The sequence below is a fragment of the Balaenoptera ricei genome, chromosome 19, assembly GCF_028023285.1.
Source record: "Balaenoptera ricei isolate mBalRic1 chromosome 19, mBalRic1.hap2, whole genome shotgun sequence".
In the NCBI taxonomy this organism is placed as follows: domain Eukaryota; kingdom Metazoa; phylum Chordata; class Mammalia; order Artiodactyla; family Balaenopteridae; genus Balaenoptera; species Balaenoptera ricei.
Window position 1 is genome coordinate 63978925 of NC_082657.1, and position 25648 is coordinate 64004572.

The 25648-nt window shown below is 56.2% G+C and overlaps 1 protein-coding gene and 1 long non-coding RNA gene across 4 annotated transcripts in view; one reads left to right on the plus strand and one right to left on the minus strand.

The window, feature by feature from the left end:
- Positions 1 to 25648, plus strand: part of SPIRE2 (spire type actin nucleation factor 2) — a 26889-nt gene continuing 1241 nt past the window's right edge. The window contains exons 1-13 of one of the 3 annotated variants that reach the window (XM_059904534.1): positions 1 to 382; positions 8076 to 8116; positions 12474 to 12833; positions 15509 to 15589; positions 15676 to 15840; positions 16427 to 16513; positions 16687 to 16810; positions 16904 to 17073; positions 17737 to 17914; positions 18899 to 19011; positions 21212 to 21346; positions 21438 to 21505; positions 25482 to 25509. In XM_059904534.1, coding sequence (XP_059760517.1) covers positions 112 to 382; positions 8076 to 8116; positions 12474 to 12833; positions 15509 to 15589; positions 15676 to 15840; positions 16427 to 16513; positions 16687 to 16810; positions 16904 to 17073; positions 17737 to 17914; positions 18899 to 19011; positions 21212 to 21346; positions 21438 to 21505; positions 25482 to 25509 — 1821 coding nt within the window. In that variant the 5' untranslated portion in view covers positions 1 to 111. Of the gene's footprint in view, positions 383 to 8075; positions 8117 to 12473; positions 12834 to 15508; positions 15590 to 15675; positions 15841 to 16426; positions 16514 to 16686; positions 17074 to 17736; positions 17915 to 18898; positions 19012 to 21211; positions 21347 to 21437; positions 21506 to 25481; positions 25510 to 25648 lie in introns of all 3 variants that reach the window. The other 2 variants (XM_059904532.1, XM_059904533.1) reach the window with 2 other exon arrangements.
- Positions 24177 to 25648, minus strand: part of LOC132353376 (uncharacterized) — a 5771-nt gene continuing 4299 nt past the window's right edge. The window contains exon 3 of the long non-coding RNA XR_009499021.1: positions 24177 to 25496. This is a non-coding gene — a long non-coding RNA (uncharacterized LOC132353376). The remainder of the gene's footprint in view (positions 25497 to 25648) is intronic.

Consider the following 25648-nt stretch of genomic DNA (forward strand, 5'->3'; position numbering starts at 1 on the left):
AGCAGCGGCCGGCGGCGCGGGATCCGCCCCCCGCGCTTCGCGGGCGCGTCGGCCCTGGCGCGGCTGTTATGGAAACGGGCTGGGCGCGCAGGCGGCGATGATGGGGCGGCCATGGCCCGGGCCGGCAGCTCCAGCGGCGACGCGGCCGCGGGCGAGCGGGCCGGGGGCGCTGGGCGGCCAGAGCCGTGGGAGCTGTCCCTGGAGGAAGTGCTGAAGGCGTACGAGCAGCCCATCAACGAGGAGCAGGCGTGGGCCGTGTGCTTCCAGTGCTGCCGCGGGCTGCGGGGCGCGCCGGGCGGCCGGCGGCGCATCCGGGACACAGCGGACATCCTCCTGCGCAGGGACGGCTCGGTCAGCGCGCAGCGGGAGCCCGGCGCGGCAGGTGAGGCCGGGGGCGGGGGCGCGGCGGGGCGGCGGGCGGTGTCCGCCCGGGGGGAGGGGCTGAGACCCTCCCTCCCTCTGCTGGACCTGGACCTGGACCCGGCGCCGGCGCCCCCCTTCCGGCGCCTTCCCTCTCTGGACCCGCCGACCTCTCCCATTTCCGCGCCCTCCCTCTGCCGCACTGGGGGCCCCTCCTCCACCTTCTCTCTCTACGAGACTGGAAGGCCCTCCTCCCTCCTCTCCCCTTTCTGGATTGGGAGCCCCCAGCAACTCTCCGCTGGGACGTGGACCTCCGCCCCTTGCCCCTGCTTTTCCTCTCTCCCTCTGCTAGACATGAAAGTCACTCTTTCGACCTGGGACCCTCACCCCCCCTCCCTTTCCTGGATTCCCCCCCACCTGAAACCCATGTCAACATCAGGGCCAGCTGCTGGCTGGAGAGGAGGGGGCTTTGGCTCCTTGCCTGAGGCCCTTCAGCAGGGAGACTGGACTCTGTCCCTCCTACCGCGGCCCTCCCCACCTGGGCTGCTTCCTTTTCCTCTGGGGGTCTGCAGCCCTCAGACCTTCCCACCCAGTGACTGGTGGTGTGGATCCTTGTTGGAGTGGTAGGTGCACAGGCGCTCAGGCACGAAAGGAAACACATGTTTTCCTCGGGCTCGTTTTCCGTGGGTGTGAAGATTTAACAGAGAATGTGTAAAACTTGGGGAACAACTTGCTTAGTGTTCTGCTCTGAACCATGAACGGGAACCAACAATGAAGCCCTTGAAAGATACTTGAAGTCTATGCAGAATGATGAGTTTAAGTGATTTGTAGCCTCTTTAAGAAAAAAGTTTTCTTCCTGGAAAAGTAGAGTGCTGGGACGGAGCATATGATGATATTACCCCCAAAAGTGATACCCCTGGGGAAGCACACAGGCCAGCTGTGTGTGCTGGAGGGGGTGGGTTTGCAGAAATCCATGAGCAGACTCATGGAGGGCTGGGAAGGACCAGGGCAAAGCTAGCCAGAAGCGACAGCTCCTTTGGTAACAGGGAGGGTTCTGCTGAACCTCTCCCACCCCCTAGGACCGTCACTATTTCTCCACAAGCTTCTTCTCATCTCTGAACCCTGCTCCCACCTCCCTTAACATCTCAGCTGTGTGACACTTGAGAGTTGCTCTATTTTGCACAAAAACACTTATTTGACAGGAGAAAATAATAAGAGCTGGACTCAAACAGTACTGTACCCATTTTACAGTCGGGTAAGCTGAGGCTCAGGCTTACCCATAGTCACACAAGAAGCGGCAGGATTTGGATTCAGCCCTGATGCCCTCAATGCCTGTGTCCACTGTCTTCAAAGGCTGGGCTGAGAGCACGATACAGGATGGCCTCTCCTCATCGGTGGGGCCCTGGAGTCTGCATATTCACCAAGAGTTTTTCTCTTAAAGCTGTATGTCCTCCTTAAAAGACCTTCCCTGTGCCCCTCCTCATCCCGGAAGACAAGCAGTGTAACCCAGGGGGTGGCTTCTGGCACCGCAGAGCAGTACAGGACTATAATGGGCCTGCCTGGTCTCACCCTCTGACTCTAAAGATGGGGAAGCTGAGGCACAGAGTGGTAAGTGGTTCGCCACCAGTCAGATGCAGAGCTGAGGGGTCCCTGCATCTCTGCCTGTGGGGTCAGTACTCTCCACAGTGGACCACAAGGGCCATCCTCGGGTGCAGCGGTCATCTGGTTCTGTCCACCTCTCCAGCCCCGGGGATATGTCAGCCCCTTCTTCCTGGTCCCTGCAGGCCCAGCGGCACTTGTGCTGCCTTCATACTCACAGGTCGACTGGAAATCCAAGGCTGCGCTTCAAAGCTCACGTGTGGCCACTCTCCACTGACCTGTATGGGGACGTCCCAGCCCACGACACAGAGGAGCCCAATTTCATTTTCCCTTAGACATGATCTTTGGTGTCTGTCCATAAACACGTCTTGTAAAGGTGGATGAGGTTTGTGACTTGCTGCCTCTTTAAAGATTAAGAAAAATAGATTACCCTGAACTTTCTCTTCTGTCCCTGTTGAGCTTTTGTGAATCAGCTGAAACTTTAGACCAGCTGTCTCCCTAAGGTAGCTAACCCAGCGTTTCTCTGGGACTTGAGTGATTACTGGATTCACTGAAAGATGCGTGTTTATCTCGTGCTGTAATCGCAGTTGAGAAGAAGGTTCTCATCCTCCCTCAGGAAGTTCTGGTAAACGTAGGCATTAAGTCAATGTTTAAAATAACTTTAAAGAAATCAACAACCAGGGACTTCTCTGGCAGTCCAGAGGTTGAGACTCCGAGCTTCCACTGCAGGGGGAGCAGGTTCGACCCCTGGTCAGGGAGCTAAGATCCCACATGCCACGTGGCCAAAAAGAAGAAAAAAGAAAAGAAATCAACAACCAAAGTAAACCTGACTTGCAGGGGGCAGGGGATGTGGAGGAGTACTATTACTTTAGCATATGAGTGGGAATACTTCCCACTTGCAGCTAAGCAGGGGACGCTTACTCGAGTAAACTTCCTAGTTGGCAAGTCTGAAGACTTCTTCATAACTGCTCGGAAGCCCCCTTTTTCAAGTGGGAAAATGGAAAAACATGTTAACAGTGAAGTTATTTTTAAGAGGTCATTATTAAAACCTCCCGATGGGCAAGGGTGTTTTGTTTTGTTTTTAACTTGAGGCAAGAAAGTCCACCAGGCATCTCTGCAGTGCGTGTGCTGACCGTCCTCTGAGGCGAAGCCCATTCTTGCAGCGTGGCCAGTGGTCAGTGGTCCTGGGACACTTTCAGTGGCATTTGTCCGCCTGATGCCTCCAGGGCAGGCCCGCCAGGACACTGCCTGCTCCAAAGCAGCGCTCGGCTGTCACCTTGCCTGAGACCTCCCACCCTCCCAGCCGACATTTGCGGGCAAACATAACATACTTTTCTCCAGGCACCAGGCTCTCCCCCATGAAAACCCCCTTGGGCAGGTGGAGGGTGGGTTCGGGGTGTTGATGGGGCTCCTTTCACCTCCGACCTTCTCCATTCTGCTTACGCTAATTTACACACCGCCCTGCTTTTCTGGGTTTTTTTCTTGTCAGTTTTGGTGCTAGAATTTTGCACAGGCCCCTCTCTTCACGCTTGGCTGCTCATGTGACCTGTCCGCCAGGTCACACCTGCACCTGCACCCCTCCTCCCACTCCGTCCTTTTCTGCCTGTAGTTCTGAGGCCACTGGCCCTTCCAGGCCCTCCCCCCACCAAGCACTGGGCCCTGTCTCCAGGGTCAAGCTTCCCCCTTGCAGCCCACCGCTGCCTAGAGGCAAGGCCTTCCCACTTCACCTCGTTTGCAGCCCTGAGTTCCAAACACAGAGGCCGTTTAGTTTGTCCTGCGTTGGACCTTGGCATCCCTGTGTCATGAGCTTCATGGGGCCCAGTTCTCTATCTACCTCTTTACCTCCAGCCCAGTAGGTGGAGAAAAAACAGTGCTGGGGCCCCCACTCCTCCTGCATAAACTGGGCTGAGAGTGGCACGTGCCCAGGGAGTGGGGAGGACTCATGAGGGAACGTCAGTACGGAGCCCACATCACCCTGGGCCCAGGGACCTGTGCACACAGACACACGTGCTGCTCTTTCCGCCCCTGCTGCTGCTGTTTCTGTGCTGCTGTCACTGTGTGTGTACGTGGGGCCGTCTGTGCTCACTGGAGATGCCCCTTCCCACGTCTCCTGGCCCAGCATGTCCCTTCCCAGGAGCTGAAGTTGGACCCCTGGTGTTCCAGGCAACCCTGCGTGTCCTGTGGGCTCCGGGCCCTCAAAGTGGACTTGCTGGGCCTCACTGGGAGTTCGCCTCCTGAGTGACCAGGGACTGTCTCTGTAGCTTGCCTATATCTTTTTTTTTTTTTTTTTAATTTTTTTTTAAAATTTATTATTTATTTATTATTTTTATTTTTGGCTGTGTTGGGTCTTCGTTTCTGTGCGAGGGCTTTCTCCAGTTGCGGCGAGTGGGGGCCACTCTTCATCGCGGTGCGCGGGCCTCTCACTATCGCGGCCTCTCTTGTTGCGGAGCAGAGGCTCCAGACGCGCAGGCTCAGTAGTTGTGGCTCACGGGCCCAGTTGCTCCGCGGCATGTGGGATCCTCCCAGACCAAGGCTCGAACCCGTGTCCCCTGCATTGGCAGGCAGATTCTCAACCACTGCGCCACCAGGGAAGCCCTTGCCTATATCTTTTTAAAAGTTTTTATTTATTTATTTTTGGCTGTGTTGGCTCTTAGTTGCTGCACGCGGGCTTTCTCTAGTTGCGGCGAGCGGGGGCTACTCTTCATTGCGGTGCGTGGGCTTCTCATTGCAGTAGCTCCTCTTGTTGCGGAGCGTGGGCTGTAGGCGCGCGGGCTTCAGTAGTTGTGGCTCGTGGGCTCTAGAGTGCAGGCTCAGTAGTTGTGGTGCACGGGCTTAGCTGCTCCGCGGCATGTGGGATCTTCCCGGACCAGGGCTCAAACCCGTGTCCCCTGCATTGGCAGGCGGGTTCTTAACCACTGTGCCACCAGGGAAGTCCCACCTGTGTCTTTTTAAATGGCTCTCCACACAGATGGACGTACAGGTGAGGGCTGAGTGTCCAGCAGTGAGAGGTGAGTAGAGGCTGGCTGGAAAGATGAAATCCTGCTTCCGAGGAGAGCATACTTCCCTGAATCTCCTCCTGGCAGCCAGAGTATTTCTGGTTGAAACATTTTCTTTCAACCAGGTCCTTCCCGTATGGCTTTTGTCTCCTGCTCCTTGACCCCCCACCAAAGCTGCCACGCACCCTTGCTGTCATGCAGGGGTCCTCCCGGGCCCTTTGCTCCCGTGAGGGTCACACAGTCGAGACATGGTGCGGGGATGCAGCGGCTCCACCTTGCCATCCTGGGAGACGGGGAGCGAGGGAAGCGCTGCTGTGAGCCCATCGTACAGACGAGAAAACCGAGGTTCAGGAAGCAAAGCAGCGATGCAGTCACCCTCGGGGAGAGGTGGGGACAGGGCTGGCGAGTAGACTCAGCCTTAGCTTGCGCCCACTGCTGCCTGACCTTGGGAAGTTACTTAGGCCTCTGGGTGCCTCAGTTTCATTCTCTGTGCAGTGGGGGTTTGATAGCAACTGCCCCAGAGGCCGTGTGGATGTTTGGGGAGCCTTGGGACATACCTGGCCCAGGAGGCACTGGCTTGTGGGCTGTCCTGATCCTGGTCCCATGTGCCCCTCCCCAGGCACAGCTGGGGAAGCAGCTCCCGCAGGTTCACGTGATGGGCCCAGAGCAGGACTGCAGGAGGCAGGGGCCTGGGCGCTGCTCCACTGCACAGTTCTTGATGGGAAACATCCTCCGCTGCAGAGGACACCAAGCACCCCCTTCAGAAAATGGGGGCGAGGGCTGAAGGCACTGCATGGGGCAGGTGGGCGTGCGTGCGTGCGTGCGTGCGCGGGAAGAGTGTGACTGTGTGAGCTGGTGTGCTTGTAGCTGGAACTGAGATTTAGTCTCACCTCTGAGCAAGGATTACCTCACAGGAAGGCAGTCCCTCGACAAGCTGTGTTCCCTGTTGGGACACCTGTGAGATGCCTGTGCCTGGGGTCACATGACAAATGACCCCACGGTAAGCTCAGCCCACCCGGCCCTTTGCCAGTTCTGCCCCGTGCTTCTAGAAGAGGCTTCAGGTCTTTGGGGTCCCTGGGGGACCCATGTGGCCTGGAGACTTGGCTCATGGGGGATGCAGCCCAACCTCTCTGCCACTGTAGGGCTCCCTCCTGCTACCCAGGTCTTCAGGCAGAAGAGGTCCTCGGTCCCCGGGACGGCATCAACGGTTCAGTGCCAGGGCCACGCTGTGGGGGCCGAGGTATCTGTGTGGCTCCCACAAAGGGAGCACCGGGCACTGGTTGCTCTGGTCCCAGGACGTGGCCGTCTAAGCAGACACGCCAGTGAGTGTCAGGTGCTAGGGTTTCGCTGTGATCCTGTTAGACTCCTGGGAGGGAGTTTGGCCTCCGGGTACGGCCCAGTCAAGGAGGAGGTGGCCTGGAGTTGGCACCCCGGTAGCTGGGCAGATGAGCCTGAGCTGAGCCCAGGGCGCCCACCACTGTGTCAGCCCCGCCTGCAAGCCCCAGCTCCACCATTTGTTAGCTGTGTGGTCTCGGTCAATCTCTGTATCTCTCTGAGCTTCAGTTTCCTCCTCTGTAAAGAGGGAGCCGTGGCGCCAGCCTCCACAAGGAGTCTGTGGACTGAAGCCACGGTAAGTCACTTGTTAGCTCTGCAGCAAAGCGCTGGGCACGGAACCACCGCGGGGCCCCCGAGTCCGTGCGACTTAAAATACAACTGGGTTGGTGAACACTCACCTACCAGACCGTGCTGGGTTGTGATGGGCGCTGAGGGCTGGCTGCCCCCTGCCCCCTTGAAATCAGGGAAACTCGGGGCCCTGGCACCTCCGGGAAGCACCTTTATCAAGTGTGATCCCTTGCACCTTCCATGGCCCCCATTCACAGCTACAGGCTTTTACTGACCATCCAACACCTGTATATGCCCAGCTGCTCACTGGGAGTTAATGCTCAGTGTTGCATTAACTCCACTGATGCTGGGGGTGCAGTGTCTTCCATTATTTAATGGATCAGCCCGACACAAACGCGCTTTATCTTTGGCAGTCTTCCGGTCTCTTGATGGCATTTTGAAAATATTTGCAGAGTTAGCAGGTTCACTTAGCAGAGAATTGCACGGTTTGTGTTTTTTATCCACCTCAATTTAAGGCAGCTAAACTTCATACCCTAACACAGTTCTGCGTGCCTTATTCAAGGCAGGTGGTGGAAGGAGGTGGGTTTTCTGTGTCTCGTCCAGCCTGGCCCCTTGGGAGGCCTGGGGGTGGCTCAGGGAGTGACTGGAGCATAGATTCTGGGATCCCCCAGCCTGGCCACACCCGGCACCACCACTTACTAGCTGTGACACCTTGGGGCCAACGAGCTCACTCCCTTGGGCATCCGTTTCCTCATCTGTGAAATGGGTACAAGAACCATCTACCTCCTGGGCTGTACACCGGTTACACAACTGAGTACTTGTAAACATGCCAACTCAGTGCCATGTTTAATGATAAACATAATAAAATACCTAGAGCCCAGTTCAGCACCTGGGTTTCGTCCCGGAGACTCTGAATCTCTGGCAGAGACAGTCTGGGGAGAAATCCCCAAATCCAGAGGTGGTGGCCAGATGCCAGCTGACCCAGCGCAGCTGTTGGGAACTCTGGAGCAAGGCCTGCCCTTTCCACTGCGTCTGGGTTTCTCATCTAGCTCTGATTTGGGGGTGTGCGGCTTCCGACCGTGAGGGCTTTCCCTGGGCCTGGCTGACCCGAGCTGGCCCCTGGCTACTTCCTCTCTCCCCTTTCACTTGTGCCCCCAGCCTTGCTTCCCAAGGGGGCGGGATGGACCCCGTGGCCCTGTTGGCTGCTCCTCTCTGAGTGGTCGCTGTACGGGGCGAGCAGGGGCTGTCTTTGCCAGCCGACCCTCCGCCCCTGGGGCAGGGCTGCACGGCTCACCTGGTGTCCAGCCCGGAGCTGGGCCTTGTCGGTGTCCGTCCAGTGGCTGATGGCTCAGCTTTCTGGTTTCCGATGGAGACCTTGGGCTATGCGCTGTGTGCTCCGGTGGGGAGGGGGGGCAGTGGGGGGCGGGGGCCGGCCCCGTGTGTCGGGTCCCGGGGCCGCTGAAGCTGGTCCTGACTGCCTCTTCTCTCCCCTTGCAGAGTCCACAGCGATGGTGTCACCGGCCAGCTCGGAAGCCCAGGTACTTTACAAACAAACTTTACACGTTAAAGTTAGGTGTCTTGTATATCGCACATAAAGTTATACAGTTGTTCCCGTGAGGCAGGACGCAGATAAATGCTCAGTGGCTTAGTGGAAAGGCTTGATGGGGAGATTGAGCCCAGAGGGCAGGCGGTGATGGGGGAGCCCGCCAGGGTGGTGTGGACTCGGTGGGCCTGAAGTTCAGGGGAAGTGATGTACCCACCTCCCTCTTCCCTGCGACCCCCGGGCTCCTGGAGGGGCCTCCCACTGACCCGAGGGAGGAGAGGGCAAAGGTGATGTGGTCTCCGGGGCTCCCTGGTCACAGAGTGTTGGACAGGAATTGGGTCTGGGGGACAAACAGGAAAAGCAGCCCACAACCAATGTCCTGGAGCGTCCACCCAACCCAGAACGCAAACCTCACCGGCAGGACCTCTTCCTGTGTCTCCCGTCCCATCTGCCCGCCCCCAGGTAATTGAATTTGATGTTTATCACTCTCCTGCCTTACAAAAAAACAGTTTTGTGCAAATACATATTTATATATTAAACACAGTGTTAGAGCAAGGGTGTGGGCACAGGCCAAAAGAGGCTGTATGGTTTGCTGTGTAGAGTTTAGAAACAGTAATAAAACCATCCCCAAGTCTTCTGACTTTTTCTCATCGCCACGTGCTGGCAATTCTTAATAACGTCAGTGATTAGCTATCCCCTCTGGCTGGGGTGGATACCCTGCTGTTTACACAACGTGGATTTCCCATAGGATTGCTGTGAACTCTGTGCTATACCGCTTTCTGGAATTTGAGGGGGAAAAACGCAGCCACGTGTTTTCAAGAACCGATTTCACTGCTCAGCCCGGCTCCCACTGCCGGGGCTGCCCTGCTGCCCGCAGGCCCCGACTAGACTCGTGCTCACGACCTCCCGCTCCAAAGGAGGCCTCTTGTTAGCAGTTTTGAAAATATTTACAAGGAACTTTGTATGTAGGGGTCCAGTCTGCACTGTTCTGCCTGGAGCCTCATAAATCAACCCGAGAGCCCCGCCCGAGGAAGTGGGGCAGGGCAGTCTCCTGTGCTGTTTGCGTAGGTTCTCACACTGGCCCTTCAGTTACTCGGGCCGGTCCCTGGGGCTGGCCCACTGGGCCTGCGGGTGCCTGGTTCCCACGCTGCCCGGGCAGGCGGGGCCCAGGGTTCTGAGACTCTTGGCCGGCTGCCCAGATTTTTCCTTTTGGGGAAGCCGGTGGTCTTTGCCTTTGGGAAGCTTTTAAGGAGCAGCTATCAGATAAGAGGCTGCAGTGGAGTTAACCCTTTCACTGATGTGATGCCCGCACGGGCCTGCGCCCAGGAGGACGGGGGGGGGGGGGGGGGGGGGGGAGGCTGGGCGGGCGGCAGGCTGGGCTGCGCTGGAGCAGGGGAGCTTTGCTGCCTGCCCCACCCCATGGGGCACAGTGGCCTCCTTCGGAGAGACTGGGTCAGGGCCACCCCTGTGCGTGGCAGGGGCTGTGAGGCCCCCCCGGGGGGGCGGCAGTGGAGTTCACTCCCCCCAGCGTCTCCTTCCTGGCCCCCACCTCTGGGGCACGACAGGACCGCTGGAAATTTGTGTGAAGTGCGGCCCTCGCCCACCCACTCGTCCTGTGGAGCATCCAGGCGCTTTCTGGAGATCCCACTGCCACAGGGACTCCACCCGCCACGGCCTGGCCCTTCGGTCACCTGTGGGACGTGACCGGCCTTCGGGCCTCTGACTCATGGTTCTAGGGTGCGACTTGGAGCCAGGTCTGACCCTTGCCTCCTGAGGCAGAGATAAGACACCTCCAGGCTGGGAGCGTTGTTGACTTTTGCTGGAACTTTTCTCCCACTGGGGCCTTGCTCCTCCCACGCGTCCGGTGTCCCGAGCCAGGCTGACGCCCCTACGCCCCCTCCAGGCTCAGGGTGTCTTCTGAGGCTTTTCTGCAGGACAGGGAAGGTCTGTTCTTGTGCCCTGTCCCCTGCACAGCACTGACACTCGCACCTGTCCTTCAGCTCTGCTCCAGCCCACTCCCTTGGGGCCCAGGGGGGTGGGATCACAGGAAAGGAGAGGAGAGGCCAGAAGGGCCCGGGAGGCCAGGTGTCCTGGTGCCTGGTGAGGGTGCAGCTCTGTCCGTGGCACGAGGTCAGGGCAGAGGCTGCAGGCCAACCCGACCCCCAGGCCAGCGCGGCCATTCTGTGCCATTCTGTGTCTCTGCCCCACCTGTGAAACGAGAGGTTACCTCAAGGCTTGTGGCAAGGTTAAGTGGCAAAGAGCTGTTGTCATTTTGGTGTGTGTGTATCTTTTGCATCGTTGTCCTCAAGGGAAACCACAAAAGCAGTTTCAAACACAAAAACAAAGTGCCGTGCACACTGGATGCAGCTTCCTTATTTTTTTATTTTTATTTTTTTTAAGGATTTATTTATTTATTTTTGGCTGCATTGGGTCTTCGTTGCTGTGCGCGGGATTTCTCTGGTTGCTGTGAGTGGGGGCTACTCTTCATTGCAGTGCACGTGCTTCTCATTGCGGTGGCTTCTCTTGTTGTGGAGCACGGGCTCTAGGCGCACGGACTTCAGTAGTTGTGGCACACGGGCTCAGTAGTTGTGGCTCGCGGGCTTAGTTGCTCCGTGGCATGTGGGATCTTCCTGGACCAGGGCTCGAACCCCTGTCCCCTGCGTTGGCAGGCGGATTCTTAACCACTGCGCCACCAGGGAAGTCCAGCTTCCTTATTCTTATTTCTTATGCTCAGCTGCGCCACTGGCTGGCATGGAACTGCTTTCCCCTCGGTGCCTCCCTGTCAAGCAGACCCGCGTCCCAGGGCCACTGTGTGAGCAGGGACTGTCGGGTGCACACGGCACTGGGACAGATGACCATCTTCCACAGAACCTGGATTCCTAGATGTTAATGGTAGTCTGTGCAAACAGGGTTCCTCGCCAAGTAAAATTGAAAGCAGAGTGAAGAGGTCTCTCTACCGCAGGACTCAGATTCCTAATGTGCTAATCCACTTTTAAAAAAACTTATTATGGGACTTCCCTGGTGGCACAGTGGTTAAGAATCTGCCTGCCAATGCAGGGGACACAGGTTCGTGCCCTGGTCTGGGAAGATCCCACAGGCTGCAGAGCAGCTAAGCTCGTGCGCCACAACTACTGAGCCTCTGCTCTAGAACCCGCGAGTCACAACTACTGAGCCCACGTGCCACAACTACTGAAGCCCGCGTGCCTAGAGCCCATGCTCCGCAACAAGAGACGCCGTCGCAGTGGGAAGCCCGCACACCGCGACTGAGAGTAGCCCCCGCTCGCCACAACTAGAGAAAGCCCGCACGCAGCAACAAAGACCCAATGCAGCCAAAAATAAATAAATTAATTAATAAATTAAAAAAAAACATTATGGAGAAAGAATTTCAAGCATATACAAAGCCAGCAGAATAGCATGGTGGGCCCCACAGCTAAGGACACACCTGTTCCCTGCGGGCCCCGCCCCTTCCCTCCGCACCTGCCCCCTGGTGACCCCACCCTGCTCCCCGTACTCAGGTACAATTATTTTTTAGGTTTTTCTTTTTCAGCTTAAATTTACATACATTGAAATTTACATGCAGCTTAAAATACTTAAGGGAGGGGATCTCGCTTTTTGTGAGTTCCAGTGTCAAGCTTTATCGAATAAGCTAGTGTTTCTCCTCTGATTTAAAATATGCTGTTACAGCATATGAAAAGCTAACGTTTCATTAGGTTGCCTCTCTGTCTTTTTTTAACAAAGTTGTTGGGGTAAGCTTTCATTTGGTGAGTTCTGACCAATGTGTACACCACATACGCAACGCTGCACTCAAGAATACAGACCTTTTCCAGCGTCCCCCAAGTTCCTGTGCTCCTCCAACCTCCACCCCCCATGCCGGCTGGGAGCCACGGGCCGGCCCTTGGTGACTGTAGATTCGATTTGTCTTGCTTAGAGCTCCGTGTATGCGGAGCCCAGCAGCCTGGAGTTCTGGCCTGGGCTGTGCACGGGGGTCAGGGCTCCACACGGCTGCCCAGCTCACGACTTGTGAGGATACACGTTTTTCCTCTCTCTTGGTTCAGTTCCCCAGAGAGGAGCTGCAGTCCCGCGGTAAAAGCGTGTTGGATTACAAGAACTTGCCACACAGTCTTCCACAGTGGCTGTGCTGCTTGGGGAGCACGCTGTTCCCCGTCTGGGTGACCCTGAGCGCATCCCCAGGGAGGACAGCTGCTGTTCCATTTCACCATTAGAAGCCACGCGGTGGTGACCTTCTCCTGCGGCGGCTGGGACTCAGGCCCGCCGCCGGCCCCCTCCCGGCACCCCTCCAGTGCGTGTGTGCCCTCCCTGGCTGTCTGTGACCGCGGGCCCCTGTCCCGCAGGTGGTTCAGTCGCTGGGCTTCGCCATCTACCGCGCGCTGGACTGGGGCCTGGCAGAGCACGAGGAGCGCGAGCTCAGCCCGCAGCTGGAGCGGCTCATCGACCTCATGGCCAACAGCGACTGCGACGACGATGGCGGTGGCGGGGCAGCCGACGAGGGCTACGGGGCCCCCGAGGAGGAGGAGGAGGCCGAGGGCGGCCCCCGCGCCGTGCGCACCTTCACGCAGGCCATGCGCCTGTGCGCCGCGCGCCTGACCGAGCCCCGGGGCGCTCAGACCCACTACCAGGCCGTGTGCCGCGCACTCTTCGTGGAGACGCTGGAGCTGCGCGCCTTCCTCGCCAGGGTCCGGGAGGCCAAGGAGGTGAGTGGAGACTCGGGGAGGGGGGGGGAACCAGGCCGTAGGGACCAAGGACGTGGGGGCGTCTGGGAGGGGCTGAGGGTGCGGCAGGCGGAGCACGTGGGGGCGGGTGGAGCAAGGGGTGGGGCCGTGAAGGCGCCTCCACCAGCAGAGGCGGGGCCAGGTGGGCGGGGCCAGGCTGCCAGTCCCCGGTCCCTGCCTCCTTCCCTGTGTCCCTCTGTCGGTCCACAGGGCGTGGAAGTCCTCTGCTCGCAGCTCACTCTGTGTGGGACTGCCCTGAACGCTTTGCAGGTTTTAGCTTAACCCGCACACCTCCTGCTTACCCGGTTTTGCACAGGAGGGAACTGAGGCTCAGAAACTTACCTAAGTGGCACCTTTACCCTGTGACCTCACTCCTGTTGCCTCTAAGTTAGTTATTAACTTCCCTGATCCCCATGTTTACATCTGCAAAAGGGGCTGTGAGTCCTGCCTCCGGCTCACCTGCCCAGGTGATGGTTCCTTCTGAAAATAGGGTGCAGAGGGCGGCCCAGGACCCAGGCAGAGGTGCCAGCATGCTGGAGCTTTGGGGAGGTGGGCAGTTCAGTGAGAGGACACTCGCCCAGGTGTTTGCCCTGCTGGTGACAGTCTGCTGTTCCCCTCCACCTCCCTCCGTGGTTATCACCCTTTTCCCAGATGAGCAGCTGGAAAGCCTCTGAGGGGCTGTGTCCTTGCCCCACGCCACAGCTAGTACAGAGCAGAGGGGGCCTGACCCGGCTCCCAGCTGGCCTTCTCCCGGGGCTGCTCTGCTTCTTCGTGGTCTCAAAGTCACAGGAGGTGACAGTCTCCGCCCCAGCTCTCCCAGCCTCTCCCTTGGCGGGAACTGAGGTGTTTCCTTGAAACGGGGGTCACAGCCCACAGGGACCCCTGCCTTCCACCAGCATTTCACAGATGAGAAGAAACAGAGATTTTGGAGAGGTCAGGAGGTATTTTTGGAATTAACTGATGCTGGTCCCTGATTCCACCCTGGCCCTTTGTGGGCATGTGTCTCTCGTTTCCTCTGACCGGGAAGCGTTCCTGCACAACTTCCCTGGCCCTGAGCTTGAGCAGGCTCTCAGGGTTGTTTTGATCGATGGGCCTGGGACCCAGCGCAGGACAATTCAGATGCTGCTTGAGCCACTTGGCCCTCATCTGCAGCCCAATCCTAGCCCAAGGGGGGGTGGTCCCTCTGCACAGCCTGTGCCTCCGAAGCCCCATCCCCCTTCTTCCCTCCCCACGCTTCCCCGGCATCTCAGAGATGCCCTTGCAGTGCTCTCATTGTGGATGGCCCTAATGCTTTTCTGTCACCTGTCCTGTTGCTGAGGTCAATTCCTTACCCAGGCAATAAAAGCTCTTTGTTTTAGGAGCAAACAGCTCTAGACTTCAAGCAGTTGACCCAAGAGAAGTCCGGGAAATTGGAGGAGGTGGTGAGAGGGAGGCTGTTGGTGGGGCGCAGCTGGGCTGGCGTTTGGGGCAGAAACAGCCGACTCAGGGGGCAGGTAGAGATACTCCAGGCAGGACAGGAGACCCACCTTCATGCCCTTTGCGGAGACCGCCAGGTCACACGCAGGTCTATTTTTAGAATCACACACCTTGTGCTTCTCAGAGACTTGGCAGAGTTTTCTAGAGCGTCCCAAAGTGGTTGGCAAGTGGCTTGGGGTGAAAGCCAGGGTAACCAGTTCTGTCTGATTTGGGGGATGGGGTGGGCGAGGCTGTGCGCCAAAGGCAGCTGCTTCTCCAGGGTGGAAATTGGTGAGAGCAGAGCCCCAGCTGCTGCCAAGATCCAGGGCAACGAACCTAGCAGCTTCTTCCCACATTCTCAGCGTAGGACAGCTACCTAACAATCCCCAGCATCCTGCTTGGGCCCTCACCATGAGGGCAGCATTCTTCCCAGTTCGTGAAATACGTCCCTGTGACTGTTTGCCTGGACCTGCTGAGTAACTCACCCTCTCGGCCGTCCACCCACCCACCCAACTACCCATTTATTGATTCATTTATTCCTTCAACCAATGTTTAAGGCCTAGCATGTGTCACACAGTGCTAGGAGCCAGAAACACTAAGATAAGAAAATAAAAGCGAAAACAGAAAACGTGGTTCTGGCCTCACGGAGCCAACCATTCAGACAACAATCAAAGCAGCAGATAAACGTACAACTGCAGGTGGGATCGTGTGCAGAGAAGCGCCGAGGGTGTCCCATGAGGGTGGGTGTGCGTGGGGCCCAGGGGCCCTGTGAGCTGAGGTCTGAAGCCCTTCCCGGATGAGGGCGTGGCCTCCACGCCTGCGTCTGCTGTCTGTGGAAGACGCGGTGCCTGGGGGTGGGTGGGTGGGGTGTGGGTCAGTGAGGGAAGGGGGCAGATTCTACTGCAGCCAGGAGGTACTGTGTGGTGCCATGTGGAGGCTGTGCTTTCTCCTCTGCCCTTGCCTGGGAGATGCGGCCACAGGTAGCCAGTGGGACACAAGTGTTCCCGTGTGGCTCCAAGGCTGATGGCTTGGTTCCCCCAGGTAGCTTTCTGAGCCCCAAAGCCTTGTCCAAAATGCCCACTTGTCCCTTTTTTAGCTGGTGGGCTAGTAGCCCATGTGGTACACGAGCGTCCGCAGGGGGACAGACCAGCAGGGCCCACATCCCCACGGCTGCTGTTCTCCCATTTCTCCTGGACTTACAGATGCTGCAGAAGCTTCGGGAGGACGAGCCGCAGTCAGAGAAGCCCCTGATGGAGCTCAACAGCCTGGGACGCACGGACTGGGTAAGCCGTGGCCCCCGCTGGCCCGGGGCACAGCCCGGGAGCCCTGCCCGGGGCTAAGGGCCATTTTCATCTTCTCGGGGGCCCAGGCCCGACTCTGGGTCCAGCTCATGCGGGAGCTCCGCCACGGGGTGAAGCTGAAGAAGGTGCAGGAGCAGGAGTTCAACTCCCTGCCCACAGAGTTCCAGCTCACCCCCTTCGAGATGCTGATGCAGGACATCCGCGCCAGGAACTACAAGCTGCGCAAGGTCATGGTGAGCCTCTCAAGGTCATAGTGGGCCCCTCAAGGTCATGGTGGGCCACTCAAGGTCATAGTGGGCCCCTCAAGGTCATGGTGGGCCTCTCTAGGTCATGGTAAGCCATGTTGAAGGGGGTCCACGTTCAGCCCCCTCTGCTCGCTGGAGCCCCTGCTTGGTGTGCTGGCCACTGAACTGGGGCAGACATGGCCCGGAGTCACATGGCTCACGGTCCTTTCAGGGACACAGTGTGACAAGGGCAGGGAGAAGGGGACCAGGGGCAGGAGCTGAGGCTGCAGGATCGTCCCATTTAACGCTCACATAGCCCTCGCTGTGTGCCAGCATCGCTGAGAATCTTAAACGTGCGAGTTAATTTCATTGTTATGACAACCCTATGAGGTGGTGCCACTGACCCCCATTTCCACATGAAGAATCTGAGATGCAGGGAAAGCTCGTGGTCAGGCCTTGAAGGCCACGGCCACACAGCCGCTGAGAGGGAGGCTGGAGTGAGGCCCAGGCGCTGCCCGTGGCTGCATGAGCCCCTCTCAAGGCCACAGCCCTGGCAGATGGGCCCTTAGCCCTGCTGCCCTCACCCCACACACAGGTCAACGGGGACATCCCTCCCAGGGTGAAGAAGGATGCCCATGAACTTATCCTGGACTTCATCCGCTCCCGGCCTCCGCTGAAGCAGGTACCGGCTCCCTTGGGGCGTTTGGAAGGTTGGTTCTGGGGCGCTCACTGCCCCAGGAGCACACAGGGCCTCCACGTCCGCCCCTGTGATGCCGCGGGCTCCGGATTCCTCATGCAGGGTTCCTCCCCAGCTTGGGAGTCGGCCCCCACCTGGCGCTGCCACACCCCTTGCAGGTCTCAGAGAGAAGGCTTCGCCCCTTACCCCAGAAACAGAGAACGCTGCACGAGAAGATCCTGGAGGAGATCAAGCAGGAACGCAGGCTGCGCCCCGTGGAGGGCAGGCACTGGGACGGGCGGGGTGAGCACGGGACACCCCCTCCCCTGCCCCTTGCCTCCCCTCCACCCCCCAACCCGTCCTGTCCTGTCCTGCCTCACCTGCTGCCTGCCCCAGGGTTCGGCTCTCTGCCCTGCATCCTCAACGCCTGCTCTGGGGACGTCAAGTCCAGCTCCTGCATCAACCTGTCCGTCACGGATGCCGGGAGTAGTGCCCAGCGCCCGCGGCCCCGAGTCCTGCTCAAGGCGCCCACGCTGGCTGAGATGGAGGAGATGAACATATCCGAGGTCAGAGCCCACGGGTTCCTGAAGAGAGACTGAGGAGGAGGGGGGGAGGGGGAGGAGGGGGGAGGGGGAGGAGGGAAGGGAGGAAGGGGAGGGAGGGGAGGTGGGGGGGAGGGGGAGGAGGGAGGGGGCAAGGACACAGCCAGTGTCCGGCGTCCAGCTCTGTGGGGCGTGCCCTGCTGTGAAGCTGGTGTCCTGCTGTGGGGCTGGGTCTGCCCTGCGGGCAAGCATGGCCGGGCTCAGGGACCCTTTCCCATCTTGGTGGCTCAGAAGGGTCACTGGGACGGTGGCCTTGAGCCACTGTGGCCTCTGCACAAAAAGGTCTAAAGCAGAGCGCTCCGTCCTCCTGGGGCTGGGAAGCTGGGCAGCCCCCCTCGGAGGTGAAAAGCCAGCATGTCCCAGTGGGCCTCTGCATCCTGGCTGCTGCCTTCTGAGCCCAGAGACCAGGGTGGTGGCCATGTCCACGGGCCCCACCTGCCCCAGACCTGCCCTCCCAGGGCTTTCCAGGGGCCGCAGACCAGGGTCTGGTTTTCGAGGCACCCGCCTCCCCCCTGGCCTGGGCAGTGTGTAGCGGAGGCCCCTGTGCCCGACACCTCAGCCCAAGGGCAGGCAGGAGGCGCTGGCGGGCAGAGAGGTCAGGGCGGTGCCGGGCTGGTGTATTCGCAGGAGGAAGAGTCGCCGTGTGCGGAGGTGACACTGAGGCGAGACCGCTCTTTCTCGGAGCACGACCTGGCCCAGCTCCGGAGCGAGGTGACCTCTGGCCTGCAGCCCCCTGGAGACCTGGAGCCGGCTCGGCCGCGTGCGGGCAGCGTGCAGTCCTGGACGCCCAGCGCCCAGGAGCCGGGTGGGTGCTGCCCTCCCTTCCCTGGACACCCTCCTGCGGCGCCCTTTGCCCCTGCCCGGTCCCAGCGGCTTCGGAGGGTACAGGGAGCTCGCACCTGCAGGGAGGGTATTGATCACCCAGGCAGCCATCCCCCACCTTCTAGAACGTTATGAAATTAGCAATCCATGTTCATTGTAAAGCTTTAAAAAAAAGTTCCCACGATTCTATTACCTGGGGATAATTGCTGTTGACATATTGGTGTATAGAAAGAAAGCTGGATGGATGGACGATTGATAGATCCGCCTAGTCTTTCTGTCAATGGAGACGTGCCCACAGAGTAGCACACACCACTCTGGAGCCTGACCGGTGCCCTGGGCTTTGTCACGAGCCCCGCCCTTTCCCTGTCGGTCAGCGCGCAGGACGGTACGGTTCTGCTGGCCACGCAGGGTTAGTTGGTCCCCTCCGTGGTGGAGACTGGGCCCCACCAAGTGCCCCGGGTCACAGGGTTGCCACCCCGCCCAGTGCCTCCCACCAGACGTGGCCAGGCCCCCTTCTCTCCCCTCAAGGTCACCTTGAGCCCCCGTGTTGCTTTCTGGCCCCTCTCGGGATGGTCTCATTTAGTGGCTATGACTCCTGGTGTGAAGAGGTCCAGGCCAGGGATTCCGTACCTCACTGTCCCCCCGTGGTGGAGGTGGACCCCCTCTTGCCCCTCTTCCCCCTCCGACCCTCTCTGCCCCTCTGGGTCTCCAGGCAAAGTGTGGTGAGGGGGGCTGACCAAGGCTGCCACGGCCCCATCGTGGGGCTCAGATATGGGCCCCTCTGGCTTGCCGCACTGCACAGGCCCTCGCTGTGGGTGACGTGTCCTCTACTAGACTCCTCACCCCCAGGAAACCACCCCACCATCATCTCCTGCTGCCTGGAGGGCCATCTCCCGCTCCCTGGGCACAGCTGTCCGACGCCAGAACTCCTGCAGGTTGTCCTGACAGCCCCCGGCTCTTCTACCAGGTTCTGTCAGCGTCCAGTCCCGGCCTGACCCCAGCTCCCCGCCACACAGTGACCTGGGCTCAGTCGACAGGCCTGGGGCCTCCAAGGCCCCAGACGCCAATCACCGGTGGCTGGTGAGTGAGGGAGGCGCTGTCGGCCAGGGTGGCTGTGATGGGGTGGTGCGCCTGCTGGGCTCCGGGGTGGGGAGGGCTCCCCTCAGTGGCGAGTGGGGTCCCCGCTCCAGCCACCCCATCTGGGCAGGTTGGTCTTTGCTGCCACCCCCTGGACCTTCTGGGCACCGCAGCCCCCCGGGCCGGAGAAGGGCCTTGCTAAGGGGACAGCCCAGTTCCATCTCTGGGGGGTCAGGACAGGCGAGAAGCCCAGCGCCCTGTGCCTGGAAGGCAGCGTGGTGACACCAGAGAGCACTTTCTCAGGTCTCGACTCTGTGCTGTTCCCTCGCTGCGCCTCAGTTTCATTGGTTGTGAATTTTGTCTGACTTTTCATTGTGAAGAGCTAACAGTTGCTGCTGTTTTGAGGTCCCCACTTGGACCTGAACCTTGGTGCATGATTTTATCAAATGGGATGAGAGCAGTGAAGTGCCTGGGGGGCCACAGGGCACCTTGCTGGTGTGTGGAGGAACGTCCAGGGTGTGGTTGTCATAATCGCTTCCTTGAAGTTTTACCAAGAGCCTCAAGTGAGAACAGATGTTCAAAGGCTTTGGAAAGTTAAGGTCGTGTTACTGTTAATACTCCCCAACTGAAGGGCACGCTTTCCCCTCTGAGTCCTGTATTAGGTGTCTTTTGCCGTGTAAAAAAATCACCCCCAAACTTAGCAGCTACAACAACACATTTATTATCTCACAGTTTCTGTGGGTCCCGAACCCGGAAGTGGCTCGGCCCGGCGGCCCTGGCTCGGACTCGAGCGAGGCTGCAGCTGCAGTGTCGGCAGGGCTCCCGCCTCACCTGAAGGCTCCACCCGCCTCCAAGGAGGCTCCTCCCCCGGCTGTGGGCAGGAGGCCTCAGCTCCTCCCGTGTGGCCTCTCCCCGGGGCTGCCTGAGTGCCCTCGCAGCATGGCTCCCCCCGGGGTGAGCGATCCGAGAGGCAGGAGGAAGCCAGTGTCTTTATGACCCAGTCTCGGAGGGGACACACTGTCACTTCCGCCTTATCCGCTCAGTACAAATGAGTCACTGAGTCCTACTCAGGGGGCCACTTCTTGACAGCAGGGATGTCAAGGATTCGGGGGACGTGTTTGAATAGCAAGTCCCGTAAGTGTTTCCCTTCCGAGCGGCTTGGCTCTCAAACCCGAGAACTTGAGTGGCCTTGCCTCTGCCCTGAGTATGTGCTCAGCCCAATCTGCCCAGCACCCAGCTTGAGATCTCTTGGCAATGTGTGCAGTTAGTGTAACATCTGTAAGGTTTAGAGGGGAATTGTTCAAATATAAACAGCACCACCAGGCTACTAGAAACAGAAATCAGAAGCCAGAAGACGTGGACGCTTCTGGTCAGAGAAGAACACGGGGTCCCAGACTCACCTGATGCCACACAGTAGCAGCTGACCAACAAGCCTAAATAGGACAATCCTGAAAGTCTGACCCATAAACACTGTCCAACTCCCACCAGCCTCTGGTGCCTCCCATGCCGCCTCATCTTGGTAGCTAACGTTTCAATTCCGGGCGCCAGGCACTGCGTCCTCTCAGTGGAGCTGAAATGCCCCGCTTTATAGAAGAGGAACTGACGCTTTGAGAGATGGAGTTCTGTGCTAAGAACACAGGACTGTTCCCCTGGGGGCTAGGAAAGGGTGTACTCGCCATGGCGGCCCAAAGGGCCGGGCGGTTATGACGACGTGGATAGGTGCAACCGCCTGACTGGCAGACCCGGAGTCGCAGTGGATGGTTGGCGCTGGGAGGGAGGTGGGAGCGGGGGAGGGTTCCAGGAGGGGGGGCAGTGGGCCTGGGGGCTCTGGCTGGCTTTGACTGGCCTGGTGTCGGCTGGTGGGGAGCAAGGCTGGAGGCAGATGCTTCAGGTCCGGGAGCACTGCAAACGAAGGTGGGACGGGCTGAAGGGTTACATGTGCAATGAGGCCATCGACGGGCTGGGGGCTGACCGGTGGGGTGGGCAGGGCCGGTCAGAGAGCCCTTGCCTGTAGCCGGGCACAGAGAAGTCCTAGGGAGCAGTACGGCTCCCTGGCGTGGCCGAGCTGAGGAGCGGGGCGTTTTATGGAGCTGCTGGGCTTGGTGGACCAAGGCCAGGGAGGTGCCAGGGTCCTCAGGGAAGAGGGGAACTTGTGGAGACGCCCTGAGAGCCTGAGACCGGCCCCTCGGGCCTCCTGCCACAGGAGTTCAGCCACCCCGTGGAGAGCCTGGCTCTGACGGTGGAGGAGGTGATGGACGTGCGCCGTGTGCTGGTGAAGGCCGAGATGGAGAAGTTCCTGCAGAATAAGGAGCTCTTCAGCAGTCTGAAGAAGGGGAAGGTGAGGAGCCCGGGGTTGGGGCAGGTGAGGGCAGGACTGGGCCTGGCGAGTTCTGGACAAAACTGGGCTCTAACCAGGCCTTTCCGTACAGATTTGCTGCTGCTGCCGGACCAAGTTCCCACTGTTCTCCTGGCCGCCCACCTGTCTCTTTTGCAAGAGGTGAGTGAGCCTTTTGAATGCACCTTGGCTGTGAATTAACATGGGAAGGAGGGCTAACAAGCCTCTAGGCTTCTGTCCAGTAGAGCTTCCTGCGATTCTGAGGATGATCTATCAGGCACTGTGAGTCGTGCAAGGAAGGGACAGAATTTTTAATTTAATCGTAACAGCTGAGCAGCCCCCACTTTCAGCCAAGATGGGGTAACAGGAAGCAGGACAGGCATCTTCCACATGAAACAGCCAAAAAGAAAAAAAAAAACTCAAAGACATGAAACACCGGTTCTCAAGACATCAGGTATCAAGCAACCAACGGGAAGCAGACAGGGTGAGCTGTATCCTAGGACTGCCTCAACTCTGGACTCAGAGCCTGTTCAGCTCCTGGAGTGGAGGAGCTAAAGCTGAGAACCAGGGGACCCGGGCATCTAGAGTTCTCCCCTTTGGAGAGAGTCCTCCAGAAAGCAGGTCTCAAGAGACCTGCAGAAGGTCCCCCTTGAGTGTTCAGAGTTCTGATCAGCACATACATGCAAGGAAATTACTGAGGGTTTGGAAGGAATCATCTTGAAGCACAGATTGGCAAACTCCAGCCCATGGGCCAAATCTGGCCCACTGCCTATTTTATAAATAAAGTTTTATTGGAACACAGCCACACCCATCTGTTTATTATTCATTTAGCCACACCTAAAATGTTGACTATCTGAGCTTTTACAGAAAAAGTTGACTGACCCTGTCCTAAGGTTTTAAAGGAACAGTACCAGGAATAGTGTCTATTCCCACCAGCCACGGTGGAAAGTTGTGATTCATGGCTGCTGAGTGGAATACACAGGAAGGTCTTGCCTCACTAGCAGGAATAAGTGCCCCTAGACTGAGCACTGCTCCAGAACTAACAAATCGCAAAAGCAAGACCAGAAAGGACCAAACTATTCCCAAGTATCTTAACTGCTTCCCAGAGCAAAGCTCAAGAATAGGAATAAAGAAATATCCAGCACCCAGCAAGATAAAACGCCTGGCATCCAATCAAATATTATCAGGCATGTCAAGAAGCAGGAAAACATGACCCATGATGAGAAAAATCAATCAAATCACCCAGAACTGACACAGATTTTAGGATTAGCAGATAAGGACATTAAAAGGTTTTTTGTTTTTTGTTTTTTGTTTTTGTTTTTTTGGCCACACCGCACAGCATGCGGGATCTGAGTTCCCCAACCAGAGATTGAACCCACGCCCCCTGCAGTGGAAGTGTGGAGTCTTAACCACTGGACCACCAGGGAAGTCCCATGGACATTAAAAGTTTTGAACTGCATTTCATATGCTGCCAAAGTTAAAGACATGGAAAAGGTAAAGAAGAGACAAATCGAACCTCTAGGCATGAAAACTGGAATGTTTGGGATGAAAATTACACTGGATGATTTATAGCAGCTTAGACATTCAGAGGACTGTGCAGAAGAAAAGATTAGTTAACTTGAAGACGTAGGAATAGAAACTATCCAAAACAAAATTATCCAAAACAAAAACACTGAGAGAAAAAAGAATTTAGAAATAAAAAAGGTGTTGGCAAGCTGTGGGATAACGTTAAGAAGCCTAATATAGGTGTAGTTAAAGTCCCCAAAGATGTGGGGGCAGAAAAAGTATTTGAAGAAATAACAGCTAAAAAGGTTTTCCGAATTTGATGAAAAATATAAACCTACAAGAAACTCAGTGAACCCCAAGCACAAGAAATATGAATAAAATCACACCAAGACACATAATAATTAAATTGATCAAAACCGGTGATAAAGAGAAATTCCTAAAGTCAGTCAGCAAATAAAGACATGTTATGTACAGAGAAAGAGAAAGATGACTGCAGATTTCTCATCAAAACATTGCAGGCAAGATGTCAGTGGAACAACATCTTTAAGGTACTGAAAGAAGGGAAAGAAAACGGTCAGTCTAGAATTCTGTACCCAGCAAGAGGCAAAAGTAAAGACATTTCCAGAAATACAGAAGCCAAAAAAATTCTTCACCAGCAGACCCACACTGGAACAAATGTTAAACGAGGTCTGCCACGTAGATGGAAAATGACACCAGATGGAGATCTGAATGTACACAAAGGAATAAGAGCACTAGGAACAGCAACTCCTAACATATAAGATTATCTTTTTATACCTCTTTAAAAGGTAAACCAATACCCAGCACCCAGCAAGGTAAAATTCAGTGTCCATCATCCAGTCAAAGATTACCAGGCATGCAAAAAAATAATAAAAGTGTATTTTGGGGGTTATCACATATCTGTAACTAAAAAAATATAACAATAGCATTAAGACCAGAGGTGGAGGATTGTAAGTATGCTGTTACAAGTTTTTATATGAGATGGTAAAATATTACTTGAAGGAAGACTGTGGTAAATTAAAGACTATCCTATGAGCCCAAAAGCAACCACTGGAATGGCTTGTATGTCAACAAAGAAGATAAAATGGAATCATAAAAAATACTCAATACAGAAAGCATAAACAGGAAAAGGGAACAAAGAACAAATAGGACAAAAAGAAAACAAATCACAAGATGATAGACTTAAACCCAATTATATCAACAATTACATTAAATATAAATGGTGTAAACAATCCAATTAAAAGGCAGAGTTTCCCAGATTGAATAAAGAAAGTGAGACAATCTGCTGTCTACAAGACATGTAATTTATTTTTTATTTTATTTTATTTTTTGGCTATGCTGCATGGCTTGCAGGATCTTAGTTCCCCAACCGGGGATCAAACCCAAGCCCCCTGCAAACCCAAGCATGGAGTCCTAACCACTGGACCGCCATGGAATTCCCAAGACATGTACATTAAATAAAAGACACAAACTGGTTGGAGGGAGATGGGTGGAGAAAGATACACCACACCAACAGTAGTCTAAAGAAAGCTTGAGTCGATATATTAATACAATACAAAGTAGACTATGGAGTAAAGAATATTATCAGAGTTAAAGGAGTTCATTTCATAATGATAAAAGGAGGAAATAATCCTGAACATTTTCCACACCTAGCAAGAGATTCAATATACATGGAACAAAACATTGACAGGCTGCAAGGAAAAATAGCTAAATCCATGGTTACAGTTAGAGATGTGAAACCCTAAGGGAGATTTGAATGACACTATCACCAACTTGATCTAAGTGACATTTAGAGAAACTAGACCGAACAGTGGGATGTATGTTCTTATCAAGTGCACACGGAACGTTCACCAAAATTGACTATTCTGGGTCAAAAAACAAGTCTCAAAAATGTGGAAGGATTGATATCATACAAAGTATGTTCCCTGACTACAGTAAAATAAAATCAAACTAATAACAGAGGTTCGTTGATGGCGAATTAATTATGGGACATCCATGCAAGAGTGCATGGTCCCTTGTTTTAAAAAATGAATTTGGACAATTTGTACTGATGTGGAGAAGAGCCCTGGTGTATCTTTATAGGATAGTACACATGATACCCCATTTCATTTATTGTATTTTTATTTTAAATGTATGTTTTTGTTAATTTATGCTTAGATATGGAGAATGGAAACTGCTGATAGTAGGGATCATCTCTAGGATGGGCTTTACAGGAGAGGACTCCTGTCTAAATTAAAATTCTCTCTAGTGTTTGAATTTTTACAGCAAGAAGGCATTTACTTTTGAAATCATGTATGGGAAATAAAAACTGTTAATCACTGCTTAAAGCTGGGCATCTCACTTGAGGGCGTCTGGCTCTGACGGTGCTTGTGGAGAGGGGTCAGGTACCCTCCACTCCAGACCAGATGCTCCCCAGAAAGGGTGAGGAGGGGCAGAAGGATTTGGGGTGTAGAGCTGAGCAAGAAGAAAAGCAAGATTTGGGAGTAAAATGAAAGTAAAGCACTGACGTGGCCAGGGGTCAAGCAGGAGGCAGTGACAGCCTGGCCTCGCCTGTGCTGGGCGGGTGCTGGACCCCTCACAGCTGACACTGCTAACCCTCTTCTTTTCTCTCCAGAGCTGTCTGCAGTTCCTGCAACATAAAGGTGAGGACCACCTGGGGTCAGAGCGAGGGCCCGCATCTCAGGTGTCCTGTGGCCTGACTGGGCCTGTCCGGGGGTGGGCAGAGGCTCTGCTGTCTCCTGTCAGATGATCCCCGCTCACTACTCACCACTTCAGCTTCCT